Below are 14,491 nucleotides of genomic sequence, written 5' to 3' on the forward strand. Positions count from 1 at the left end.
CTAATTAATGGATCATTGGAGGGCTGCTGTGCTCCCCCGAATGCTGGCAAAATAACTTCGCTGAGAATCAATGGATGGAAATACCCGCAAATGTAAATGTTTTATGGCAGAAAGTTGAACTAAATGATACCCATGCTTATAGGAAAATGAGCCCCGTTGTGTGCTAAAACAGCCTCCATTTTGTGTCGCCTCGAACAGGTCGAGCATATTCTACAGAGCCTGCATAGACATCCCCCGAGGGACCGAGCTGCTGGTCTGGTACAACGACAGCTACACGTCTTTCTTCGGGATTCCGTTGCAGTGCATCGCCCAGGATGAAAACTGTAAGACATTTACTGCACCGAAATAGTAGCTCAACGCTGAAGGCTTCCGTATTTCTCATGAATGCCTCCATGCGTTGTCTGCCTTTAACACTCGTCAGTGGTTGCGCTTTCGATAAATGCTATGGAAGGGAGGGTAGGGTTCGGCTTTGTCGGCCATCATGAGATACCTCCTTGTAGCAGAGTTGAACCCATTATTTCTATGCCTAGGCCTCTGCACTGGTCCACAATGTGAATGCCTTTGAGTGAAGTGCCCAGTGGTTACACCTTAAGAAAAAGTGTGGACTTCGAGCTCCTAGAAGATATTTGGTGCTCTGCAGTGTACCCAGTAAGGGTGATATGGACCTGATGATTGGCGATACACATCTTGTGTCTGATTCACAAATCACCTGCCACCTGCTGGAAATCTATAATATACTCTGCATGGTTTGTAGTAGAGTTGGGAGTGCTAGGTATTTCATGGCTGGGGCGGAGCCAGGGCTTCTGGCCCGACTCTTCGGGTCATACGGGAGCCGAGCCGGGGAATTGGGCATGCAAAACAGGAGGGGTGGTAGGAATTCAGAGTTCTTTTAGGACGGTGGCATGAGGAACAGGCCTGGGGTAGAGAGAAGGGGCTGGGGAGAGTAAAGAGGCTGGGGGACAGTAAAGAGGGTGCTGGCACTGGGGAGGTTAGTGCTGGTATCTTGTGGATGGCCGTGCGGGGAAGGGGGAGAGAGGGTCTGGCGCACACCTGGATGGGGGCAAGGAAAAAGGGGCGATAAAGGGGGTTGGTGGCACTGGCGGCGCCAGGGAGAGTAGAAAATGGTCACCTTTAGAAAGCACTCACCTTATGAAGCAATATGCTTCGAAGGCACTGCTAGTCACTGCTCTGATCCTCTGCCCCGATGCCATGACAGGAAGTGCTTAGACTCCCTGTCCATCCCCAGCCAATCAATGAGTGGAGTAGAGGCCGGGAGTGGAAGTCGGGTAACAGTGCCTGTGTTTTTGTAGCAGGAGCCGCAGACAACAGGTGGGGCTCATGGTTTGCACTGACTCGCAAGGAGGGGCAGGCCAGGGTGCCAGTTTTGACCCAGACCTGCTCACCCTCACCGGGCTCACCCAACTGCAGTTTGTCGGTTTGTAACCAGGGTATGCCAAGCGACGGGTATGTGTTCACAAATGGAATCTGGGCTGGGAACTGTGCAAGTGTTGCATGCCTTGGCCCTCCTACTTAACTATTTCTTGGGTGTGTCCCTAATATTTATTTATATGTTGCCTCTGAGCCAACAGCCACGTGGGCAATCAGTCAGGAGTGTGCTAATCTCAGGAAGATTTGTCCCTCCAACTTTGTGGATGGACCTCTATTGCAACACCTGCTGGAAAATGTCTGTTCTTTCAGCCTGAACAAACAATTGTAGCCACCGATTAACCAACAATTATAGGGGTACATGTCATAGGGGGAGGAATGGTATTTTTTATTTAAAATTAGTTTATTGAGTTTAATGCTTGCAGAACATTTCAAGCATATCTCTCAACTCTTTACAGAACCCCCACAAAAATTAAAACTGCGGCCCTCACAACGAGGTACACATAATATGCAAGCTACAGTGTTGGAATACAAAATACCCCAGTGTGCAAAGTTTACTAACATCTCAGAGTCGACACTAAACTGTTAACAAAGCACTGGAGTCTGCCAGCCCTGTAGTTGCTCTAAAACATGGCACCAGATGCCCAGTTGGAAAATGCCTCAACAAAGAGGTCCATGCACTCTCTCTCTATCCCAGAAGACAGCCCCTTTGAGTATCAAGCACCACTCTCAAAGGTCCCTCCGCCCAGTTGAAAGATCTCTGTAACCATAAGTGTGCTCCTGCACTGACTAAACTATAATTTTGCCCCCCAGTCATAATCCCTCAAGCATCGACCTGTGACAACATGTACTTTGTCCCCAAATGTTTAATATCGAGAAGAGGCGTAAACCCAACCATTTCCGTGATATCTCTTGAGATCAGTTCCATCTTGATTTCCAATAGCGTTCTATTTCTGGACATCGTTTCTGGGCTCAAGTCATGGAATAACAGTAAGCGGTTGGATTACATCTTCACCCCTTTGCGTCACTTGTTGAGCATATCCCTAAATTCTATAGAACTCAAAACCACCGCCACTGTGCCTGCCCTTCCCTCACCCTGAGTCTTGCCTCTGATAGGAAGTCTGAGGGAGCAGCATATCCACCATCAGTTCTCACTCTAGCCATAAAGCCACCATCACTGTGCCTGCCCTTCCCTCACACTGAGTCTTGCCTCTGATAGGTAGTCTGAGGGACCAGCATATCCACCATCAGTTCTCACTCTAGCCATAAAACCACGCCACTGTGCCTGCCCTTCCCTCACCCTGAGTCTTGCCTCTGATAGGAAGTCTGAGGGAGCAGCATATCCACCATCAGTTCTCACTCTAGCCATAAAGCCACCATCACTGTGCCTGCCCTTCCCTCACACTGAGTCTTGCCTCTGATAGGTAGTCTGAGGGACCAGCATACCCACCATCAGTTCTCACTCTAGCCATAAAGTCACTGCCACTGTGCCTGCCCTTCCCTCACCCTGAGTCTTGCCTCTGATAGGAAGTCTGAGGGAGCAGCATATCCACCATCAGTTCTCACTCTAGCCATAAAGCCACCATCACTGTGCCTGCCCTTCCCTCACCCTGAGTCTTGCCTCTGATAGGAAGTCTGAGGGAGCAGCATATCCACCATCAGTTCTCACTCTAGCCATAAAGCCACCATCACTGTGCCTGCCCTTCCCTCACCCTGAGTCTTGCCTCTGATAGGTAGTCTGAGGGAACAGCATATCCATCATCAGTTCTCACTCTGGCCTTAATTCTGGTGTCACATGTGGCACTGCTATCATCGGGAATACAGTTTCAGAGCACACTGTAGCCAATAGAATTTATTACCCACAATGTGGTACTCAGTCTATTGACTTGGTTTGTTTGGGGGGTGAACGACTGCATCAACCCAACTCATGACCCAGCCCATGAACCCACGATGCATGGCATTGTCCTGTTCCCAAGGCAAGCATGTTGAGCTTGAGTTATCCTTCCAGCCATCACTGATCAGGCCTGTGAAAACGTCTTCCAGTTTGGATGATACATTGTATGCATGCCGCTCTTCCAGCACTCCAAGACTCACAGTTATGCACTCTTGTGTGCATTATCCAATATCTCCTCTCCGCTGTCTAGTTGGAGGAAGTTATCCACAGCTGTCAGCTTGAATTCCTCAACACCCAAAAGGTTAGTAGACCTCTACCTACTCAGCTGCTATCGAGCACGAATATGAGCCTCTAATTGTTAACCAAAGCTTCAATACTGCCCACCCTACCTGCCTGCTCTCCCAGCTTAGTTTCCACTGTCTATATCGCTCCCTCAATCTTCTCGGTCCAGAAGGCATGCGCATTGTAAGGAATTTGTAGCGTGGAGGAAGTTCTGTTTGCCATTCGGCAATCCTTGTGTAGCAGGTATGTGCGCTTTGGTTGCCCCTTTCTGACCTTTCACAGGGCAGTTGGGAATCAGGTTAAAAACTCACTTCCAGTTTCCTTCTTCAATTTGCCAGCCATGATCCCCCGGCCTGCACTCACCAGAAATGTCTTTCAAAGACACTCAGTGAAGCAAAGTAGGGAGTGTAATTACCTCACTGGTCAGGATCTGTATGATGCTCACCTGACCTTGCGAAAAGGCAGGAGTTCCACGAGTCTCCACGGGGAGGGACAAGAAGTGATGCGGTAACATTGTCACTGGGGGAGCAGAGATTCCTCCATCTTTCCCCACGATCCCTCGAACCTTGAGGACACGTCCCCGGTCCCACATGAAAGTCCGGTTCCCTAAGGGGTCCAGCCCAGCGTCCCGATCTAGATCTCTAGAGTTCCATATCTTTTCAAGCTGCCACCATCTTTCCAAAACACCATCTAGGAGTGCTGGTCAGGGAAGGAGAGCCGATCCTCCACTCAGGGAAAAAGCGTCAGCCTGTCTGGTGTCCCAGATCAGGACATCGTTACAGCAGAAAGATTCCCCCTTGCACTGTCATGGAAGAGCTTTGATGGGCACGAGCGGAAGGCCTGCAAGGGGAGCCCAGGTAAAGCGTGGTCTTCTCAGGCCTTACACAGTTCTGCTCCCACAGGAGGCATATCTTAAAGGAGTTCTTGCAAGTAACTCATTTATTCATGCAAGAAATATTGCGGCGCTTGAACCTTGCCGCAGCCATTCTCCTCCATAGAGGTACAATGCATCATATGCTGCTGGTCCTGGTGGGAGGAGATAAACTTGTGGCTTTGGGACATGCCACGCCTGTCCTGTGCCCAGTCTGTTGTTTTAAGGAATCTTGGCTCCCTGCAATAAGTGGGCAATTGGATGCTATGTTTCCTAGAACTTAAAGTGGTTCCACCCGAATAAATCAAACTCAATTTATTTTGAGGATGAATCTCATGAACTCACAGTCATAGACATCTCAGACATACATTGCCTATAGTTAATTAAAACCTTGGACGTATTATAGAATTTGCTTTTCACCTCTAATGTTTCCTAAACTCTGCATTCAAAAGGATCTTAAGTAAACAATGTGCACACCGCTGGGTTATTATGGCATACTTCTCTATACAAAAGAGGCATTTCATCCTTCGTACTTTCAGCTTTCTTGTTGCCCCTTTTCTTGTTGCCCCTATTTATCAATGGACCTGGAGTTCCATGAACTCTATACATTAACAATCTACTGAACCGCAGAATAACACGTCACTATCACCAGGTGATGGGCTCAAGAAAACAAGACACCATTCTGTTATTCTCCTCTTATAGATTTAAATAGATATCTCAAAAAGACGCCCATAAACCTGAGAAATATTACAGTAAGGTAAAGACCAAGCATTCCTAGTCATTATATATTATGGGGGCATGCATTTCCCGGTCTCACTGCCACATGCTTTGCTAAAAATGAGGAAAACTGTGCTTCACAAAAAGAAACATTTCCACGAGAAAACAATTGCGCATTTAGGGTCTCATCATGAGTTTGGCGGTAATTTGGCAGTAAATATTCTGGATTATCGCCAAACACGATTACTGTGACAGCCACTTCGTCACGCGGATTTATGCACGATTACAAGTGGTGATAGGGCGGTGTAAGTCTCCATTTTTGAGTCCATAGGACTCCATGAGGATTCTGGCAGAATTACCAGTGCCGGTAATTCCGGTGGCGTAATTTCAGCTATTTTGTGGATGTTTGGCAGTTAGGTGGAGGATTTACCACCATCATTTTGCTTTTTGCTGGAGGTAAATCCTCCACCTCACCACCAAACCGGTGGTGCGGTAATGCAGTGGTAATGCGGCAGTAAACAAATTACCACCACATCATCACCATTTTCACCCACTCTGCCATGTTTGTAATGAGGCCCCAAGTGTTTTTGTCGGAACTATATGGGCCTCATTCCGAGTATGGAGCTAGTCATGCCGCTTTTACATATGAAGGTTTTTAGCGGCATGGCTACACCCATACCGGGTACCGGGTCCTGGTTCCTTGAATTTGGAATTACCGGGCCATTCCGTCCTTGGAGGGCCCGGTATTTCCCCATTCAAGGAACCCGGACCTGTTACATCCCCATTCCCATTTGAACCCCCATAGGGCTCAATGGGAATGGGGAGGATGCTAACAACGGGCCCGTTAATGACGGGACCGTTGTTAGCATCCTGGTCTGCTTGCGGGACCCGCTAAGGACGCCTGGTTTTACCAGGCGTCCTTAGCGGGTCCCGCGAGCAGACCTCGTAATGAGGCGGTAGGGTATTTACAGCGTGGCAGCTCTACTGGCACAGTTACCCTCCTACTGCCTGGGTCGTAATGAGGCCCTATGTCTTGATTCAGCTCTGTTCAGGATGCCTGCATAGGCGGGGTTATTGCCTTCAAAGTAGTGGTGTTTGGTTCTTGCGCTAGTCAGTGTATGGAGGTTATTGCAGGTTGGGCCCTCATCGGCACATGCGTGCACATAATCACATTTGTTCCTAATCATGTATAAATCGCAGTGCTGCTTATACATGGCTCACTGAGGACCCATCCACCCCCCCCCCCGAATCTACTGTCTAAATTGAGTCACAGAGTGAATGCTGTTGAGAGGAACCAACAGTGGCATTCCTGGGGGGCGTGGGCAGGTGCCTATCTCACAAGCAGGCCACACATCTGGACACATGGGCGGTGCAAACACATGCCATGGTATCCAGAGCCAAATGTGATTGCCTGGTTGCCTCAACTAACAACTTCACCTCGCCCAAGCCAACAACGATTTCCACCACCCTGTGATGCCAGCCGATTTGAACTCCAGAAGCTGGTTTCTGTTGGGTCATGCCTAGCTGGGGATTCAGGGGATTGTGAAACTGGCATCTTTCTTACCCATTGTAACCAACAGACAAATGGCTGGCTGCCTTTTGTAAATAAAGACTTTCCTCCACCCCCGCGCCCCTCAGTGTTCCTGAAAGATTCTTCAAACCTGCCGCTGTGAGCTCGCCCTCGTCCAAATGAAAGGCATTTCTTAAGTGTTGAATAAGACAGCAAACCTCTCCTAAAATGTCTTATTTAAACTTTTACTGAGCCCTAACCAGGCATTTATGGGTCACAGCAAATGTGAAGACGCTAAATAAGAAGTCGGAGACAATTTTCATAGTTGTTTACTCAATGCCTAGAGAATAAATGAACTGTGCCCACAGCTTGGAAAACAGTTGTATAGCCATTCCAACTGCGTGATAAGTGACTTCTTGAGAAACGGCAAGCAAGAATGTCTCTTTGTCTAGGGTGAGATCACCTTAAGTGTGATAACACAACGCATGCATTGTTTGGGACTGTTGCTTAACATGAGGGAACATGTATCCACTTGAAGAAAGGGGAATTTCCGCCATATGTCTCTGTTCTTCCAAGCCAGAACTCCACATCACGTTTCTCCTTCGAGAATCGGATGACATATGAACGTTTCTAGCAAATTAACAACATGCAACCCTCTAGCCAGTGCCATAAAAGGTAGGGCACTGAAGCAGCAGGCTAAGGTCCCGTCTCACGTTGCTCCACCACTGGAGTGTGAAACTTACTCAGAAGCTGGGAGCTCTGGGGGCAAAGAAACTCATTGTTTGCCCCACCCGTATCACAGGCTCTCTGCCGACAGTTCCAGTGGTGATTTCTGTAATGAACTCCAGCTGTGAACTGCCCGAGCTCGGGCTTTATGTGTCAAACAGTCTACTGAATGAAACAAAAGAACTCCAACGTCAGTGAAATAGCACAGTGCGATGCGCCACTGGCTTGTAACCTGCAGGGCTCGGTTCGGATCCCCAGTACGGGACAGTCAAAAAAAGCAACCAGACAGTGAGGAAAGCCACTTTCTTTGTATTGTCTGTGCTAGGGACCCTTCAGCCACACCCATCATTTAGACTCCTCCTCCTCGTTAGAGCCCCCCCCTTGATTTCTCACCCCACCTAAAGCACTGGGAAAAAGTCTCCCTTACATCAAATCTTTTCAGGATTTCTTGTTTGTTTCAATAATTCGCCTGATTTTAAATATATCATTAAAACGAGCTCCCTTCTGAGGTACGGCTGCGGTATGGTGCGTTGGTGTAAAGCTCAATAATACAGTATTTTTACCACATAGAAAACAAATCGGTTCCTTAAGCAGGTCAAGGCAGTGTCACCCGCAATAGATCGCGAGAAAATCCATATGGTGACACCACGCGCTGCCTCTTCCTGATCGCGCTTTAACTCCTTTAATGGATTTCTATTTCAGGATCTATTTTATTTCCGCGGGCATCAGATTTATAGGCGGTGGAACTTGTTACAGCCTTGCATAAATAAGCCACATTTACATACTCTCTGGTCCCACAGCACTTTTTGTCTAAATGAGCTTGTGCCGGCGGAGAGCGAGATGTGTGGGAGTAATTGTGATTAGGCCGCTGAAGCAATTCCTTAGAAATATAAGTATATGTTTGCTCTTTGTCGCTTTTCATATTTCTTTGTGTCGTTGAGAAGTGAGCAATGCTGACCCTGCACCCCCCTTCCTCTTGTCTTCCAGTAAACGTTCCTTCGCCCGTCATGGATGCCATGTCCAGACAAGACGCTCTGCCGCCGTTCAGCAAAACTGGAAAGGTACCCTCAGCCGCATTGCAGCGGTCCATAGTTTTTCCACAGACTCCATGCTCCAGAAATTTTTCTCTTCTGGATAAGTCGGGCCCCATCGAGACTGGCTACAACCAAATCAACGTGAAAAACCAGCGGGTTCTGGCAAGCCCCACGTCCACGAGTCAACTCAATTCTGAGTTCAGTGACTGGCACCTCTGGAAGTGTGGGCAGTGCTTTAAGACTTTCACGCAGCGGATCCTCTTACAGATGCACGTCTGCACGCAGAACCCAGACAGGTACCGGTAATGCCGAACACGTCGTCATTGGCGCCTTTGCTGCAATGTTTTGGGGGCTCTTTTGATTATGTCGAATCAGGGACAGAAGACCCAAAAAATGTCACTGGTTCATTCAGTCCCAGGAATGACATGACTTTAACCCCCACACAGCTGGGATCCTCTTACCCCATGTTGAAGTCTTACGGCAATGGTCACGAATAATCTCAGTCAATACAACTAGCTACTTATTTACCACACTGACACATATTTATTTATTATGTTTTAGATAATGCCACCGTGCGCACACCTTAAGCTCCCTACTCCAAATGGCCTACAATTCAGCAGATTCAAGAGGATTGATAGAAGGCAAATTCTAGGGGAATACTTCTCAGCACGAGATCATCAAAGTTACAAGAAGCAGGTAGACTCCAACCAGCAATGCCATGGGAAGCTTAATTGAATGTATTTCCTTAAAAAAGTAGAATTTGTAAGAATTCACGACCCCTTACTAGAAAATCACAGTAGTTTACGCAGGTTATTCACAATAGCATTCATTTCCCTACACCAGAATGTGTCTTCTCTAGTCATCCAAATCTCCTAGGCTGTAATGCATCATCCACCCCGAAAACGCGCTGCACTAAAATGCCCCCCACCAAGGCTAAAACACTCGAACTCCAACATATCCCTAACCTGCTTCGACATCAGTGTATGCCCGTTGCACTAGAACACATATCTCACAGAAGAGAACATCTCATATGCCCTACCACACCTTGTACACAAGAACAGACTTCCTGTAGAACAGGCTTACTGTACAAGGACAGGCTAACTGTACAATAACAGACTTCCTGGGCAAGAACACTACCCCTATTTGAAGCAACACGTCCTACAACCACTCATCACACTTCCCACAGGACACTGTGTTGCATGTAGTCGGCCACGTATGTAACACAAAGCACATGTTCCATCTGAGATCGGTTTAGGTGTGTTTGACCGTCTGAGAACTGATTGCGGCAAACTGAAAAAAAACAGCCCGCATGCGATCAGTTCTCAGAGGATCAAACGCACTCACACCAATTCCCCACCCCCAACCCCCTTCTCTACTTAACTGTTCGCCCGCCACCTAGTGCAGCATCAGATCCGTACCTCAAACGCGGGTCGGATCAGACGCCGCAGGGTCCCTTTTTCGTTTTTTTCCTTTTTGGTCCCCCGCCTCCAATATTTAGGAAGGGGGGCACGGCTGCAACCCCCCAAGGCTAATACATACTGATCATAGAAGCGGGGGGACACCCCCACAAGCCCCGCTCCACATGTTTGCTATGTATTAGCCAATTTGTACATTTTTATTCGGTGAAATGGTACAGGCTAAATTCGGTCAAATGTACCATTCGGCCAAATAAAAACGAACACATTTACTAATACCTCTGAGATCACGAATCCAACACCTTGCAGTGCCAAACTGCTCGACCACACCTCCTACCTCAGAAAGTCTCCCCTATACCAGAACACAGTATCTGCAGCACCAGTCCTATGCGCGCCTTCACTGCCAGCCCCGGGTCTGCCTGTGCCCTATGCGAGAATTGTGCGCCACCCCCTCCCTCACCAAGATTCTGACAGAACTTGACCTCAGGGGCAGCCTGGGTAAAGGGGCTGCCAGATGAGTCCTGGGTCCATCACTAATCTCGCCAACAAATGCAGAACAGCAGGGGACTCAGTTCTGTTGTTTGGCTGAACTGAGTCCCCTGCTGTTCTTTAATAGGCGCTGGGCCAGATTGATACCTAAGTAACCTCCATCTCAGTGCCATGTAAACTTAAGTTTACGTGACACTGAGCCGGAGTCCAGGTGCCCTTTATTTGCTGCGCCAGGTGAGCGCCCTTGTGTGGCCGCAGCCACCCGAACGCACCTTGAGCCGACGCCACATCACGACTCTATGCTGGTGATTCCGTTGTATTGTTATTCACAAATGAAAAGTACAGGTTGAGATACACATTGGGAAAATGTAAAGCAACATATAAGCTCCCACTAAAATCGGTCAATTGATCTTTACAAAGCCCTTTCCACTACCAGGTGCTTGAAGGCGCGAGCTTCCGTCGGAAGTGCAGTTTCTGCATGATACGCAGACACATCCGCAGCGAGGCCTCATCTAAGAAGCCCTTGCAGGGAGCTGTTATCACCATTACGCCATCACCAGCCAGGAATTCCACAGGCTGGCGCGTGGGAATGACGAATGCCCGGCCCCTGCACGTGGACGGTCTGTGGAAGAGAGCGGCCACAGAGGCAGAGGGCGTCCCGGCTTGTGATGAAGAGCCTGGGTCGCACAGCCCCACAGGCCCAAATCTTTGAGGAGCTGTCAGAGCCGATAAAGGGGGACATCCTGGGAGGGAATAAATAATAGGCCCCACTTTACCATCCCCTTGTCTTCAAATGTTCTCGTTAACACCAAACTCAACTGTATTGTTGCCGAAAAAGCTTCCATGGAAATAATGCCATCGGTGGCCAGAAATTCCAACTAGGAATTCCAGATCCATGATTTTAAAGGAAGAACTACGAGCACCACCATTTCCCACAAAATGTGCTTACAGACCGAATCTGTACAAATAACCTAATATAAAAAAAACGAATGAGAAATGACCTAATTTATTTGAACATAAGGAGTAGGTATTTTGTTATATGTAATAGGTGGGGGGTGGGGTAAAGGTATACGTTACGGCAGGTGGGCGAGGAGAGGCACGGGGGAGCTCCCCACGTTATAAAAAAGAAAGTTAAAAAGCAAAAAGTAATTTTCGTTTTTCAGCCAAAAATATGAGGTCATTTCTCAATTAAGTTTTTTTCCCCCGAAATGATCACGGAAATTCCTTACAAACAGCACCTAACCCATAGAATTTAAAGGTGAACTCGAAAGGCTGAATTCTTTTTCTCAGCCATTTCAGTACTATTACATTCACTCTCCTCTGACACAGAGACCAACCCTCATTTGTAAGTCTTCTTCCTGTCCAGTTCATAGTGTCCATTGCCTGCCTTGGTTGGGTGGAACGCACACTGCTAATTGACATTTGGATCACACATGTCTACCACGGTGTGGCCTCATAGCCGTTAGGCCAGAGTCTGGTGCATGGATCTAAGGGTACCTGGTTGGAATGTTCTCTATCTGCATCATGTTGCATGGAGTGAATGATGGTCGGAAATGTGGTCTGATCGCAGTGGGCCAACTGGGCATAGGTTGAAAAGTGATAGGTATGTACACACTGGTCCCCCTTCCCTGCAAGACCGAGGGACCTCTAGCAGCTTCCTGGACCAGCTGGAAGCCATCTTGTGCACGCTCGTTGGATCCCAGAGAGACATACCCAAGTTTTCCCAGGATGGTCACCACCAACATAAGGCAATTCCAGCGGACACCGTCTTGTTTGGGCCTCTTAGGGCCTCTTAAAAAAAGGGTTAGAGCCAGACACACTGCTCCATACAAAGAATCCTAGCCTTTTGGTGTTCTCCAATAAAGGCAGGATAAAGAAAAGGGCCTCATTCACTAATCCCTGCTTCACTCTCCTCTTCAGCAGTGGCAGGTACTGATAAGCACCACTGCTCTGTGCCACCCTGTGTCTACTACTTACCATGTTATGCTTCATATCTTCTCTAATGCTTCTGCATAGCCTCATCCTATTAGCCTCTCCATACCCTTGAACTGGGGATAATACACTCTTGGCCGCATAACCCCGCCACTGCTCGACTCTTCTCCTTTTTCTTATCCTCTCCCGATCCTCATACCTTCTCGATGATGACACTCTGGTGGATCTACACGTACACACTCAAACCTCGCGTACCCTTCTTGTCTCCTTTAAGGGGGGTGATTTGTACAGCACCTACTGTGCACACAGCTGCTTCCCTACACCTCCTCCTGCCACACCCCACCGCCCACCACAACTCACTCTGAGATTCTGGAATGCCCACTCTCTCTGTAATGAAACCTTTGGTTCCCAACAGCCCCTCTTACCATGATGGCTGTCCATGAAACGTGAATGCCTACCACTCTTACAGTCTTGAACACTTACTCTCTGCTACGTTTTCTCACTTCCCTCACCCACCTAAGAAAGACGGTGCTTTTGGCCTCATGATCAACAAAGCCAGAACATCCTTGCCTTTCTTCCCTCTTATTTTAATCATATCACTGTTCAGCGTCTTGCATACAGCCATCCTACTATCATTTTCATCTGCATGCCTCACCTCTTCCTCCATGCTCATGACCACCCTAAGGTATCTCTTCTCGCTGAAGCTTCAATCATATTCACATGGTGGACTTTAACCACCACAGCATGACATAGGCTCACAAACTCCTTCTGGACTCCAATCTCTCTGACCATCCCATAGCGGCCTTCCATGACATGGTGACCCACAGTTCTAGCCATTAACTCTATCTTGTCTTGCACTATTCCTAACTCAGGTCACTGCCACCGCATTTTACCAATCATCCTCTGACAACTCTCCTCTACACTCCACTGTCTCTTCCAGTCCATCTCACCCAATTAGTCAATGGAAATTCAAACCTGAATCTTTGGGGCACTGTCTAGACCAAGTTAGAATTTCCCTTCATGCGGCCTTGCCACCTCTTGCTGACGCACTTGGATTGGCATTTCTAGAGTTCATTTCAGCTACAAGAGTTCCTTTGAGCTCCATTGCCCTGCTCACGCCTTCACTCTCTCACCCCTATGCCCTCAGCAATGGATGTCCCCATTCATATAGCAGGTGAGAACCGTGTCATGCTTCAACCTGCACCACTGGCAACAGATCCATGCGCCATCTTGCCTCGCTTCCTCACTTCTGTTCTGGAGGCAGCTCAGTCCAACTATAGCACTAATTTCATCTCTTTTCACTGCTGCCATCCTCACAAGTTATCCATATTTCTCCAATCAATGCCCTCCGATCGACTCCACTCTTTCTCATGCTCTTGACAACTTTGACTGCTCTGACTTCTAACCACTCACATTCCTATTACAGGACTGACTCCAAATACCCAACCAACCATCGACCCATCTATTCACTTGCACAGGGACAAAGTATCTGCAATGCACCCTTTGATGATACTGATATCTAAAATTGCCAACGGCTAGAAGGACTGAGGAGGGCCCAATATCTTCGAAAATCTGATGTTACAAACAGGGCGATATACTGTAAACCCAGGACCTCAGTAGAAGGGGTTTCAGAGTGTGTGCTGCACTCATATGGCTCCTGAGGCCTAAACCACCCAGGGGCTATGCATGAAGGAGCTCCACACCACAGTGCCCTAGACAATAAGGGAGACACCTTTGTGTGATCCTTTTCCTGTTTCCCTACTTGATAACTGAGTTGCACACAACAAAGCACTGATGATTCGGTGAACGAATACCACGTATCCAAGCATTCCCGTAGCAGACAGCTAAGGGTAAAGCGCCGCTCAACCTTTCGCCCCAGGCTTAGACTCTCCTATAGGGCAATGCTCGAAGTAAGGGCCCAACGGGATAGTGTGGGCCAGCATTTCTAGTCAAGCGGACAGTTGTGGGAAAAAGTGAGCCAGGTTGATCAGTTACTTCACTCAGCAGCTAGTAGTTTTGACAACTGTTATGGAACAAATATTCTTTAAAATGCACAATTTCTAATGCATTTTACAAAAAACTCCCCTTCCAGTACTACTCAAACAAGTCGGTCACAAATGGAACAAATTGACATTTGCGACTGCGGGTCACTTTTTCATTGGTGTCCGAGCCAACTGAATGCCCCAGTCCAACCCTGTTTTGCTCAGCATATTTTCAAACTCTTTATATATTCAG

The 14,491-nt window shown here is 48.0% G+C and overlaps 1 protein-coding gene across 3 annotated transcripts in view; it reads left to right on the top strand.

Moving 5' to 3' along the window:
* PRDM6 (PR/SET domain 6) overlaps positions 1–14,491 on the top strand; it is a 268,286-nt gene that overhangs the window by 199,866 nt on the left and 53,929 nt on the right. For all 3 annotated transcript variants that reach the window (XM_069625581.1, XM_069625582.1, XM_069625583.1), the window contains exons 5-6: positions 199–323; positions 8,374–8,716. In XM_069625581.1, coding sequence (XP_069481682.1) covers positions 199–323; positions 8,374–8,716 — 468 coding nt within the window. The remainder of the gene's footprint in view (positions 1–198; positions 324–8,373; positions 8,717–14,491) is intronic.

This window comes from Ambystoma mexicanum, chromosome 6p (assembly GCF_040938575.1).
Source record: "Ambystoma mexicanum isolate Mex_15411 chromosome 6p, UKY_AmexF1_1, whole genome shotgun sequence".
Taxonomy (NCBI): Eukaryota; Metazoa; Chordata; class Amphibia; order Caudata; family Ambystomatidae; genus Ambystoma; species Ambystoma mexicanum.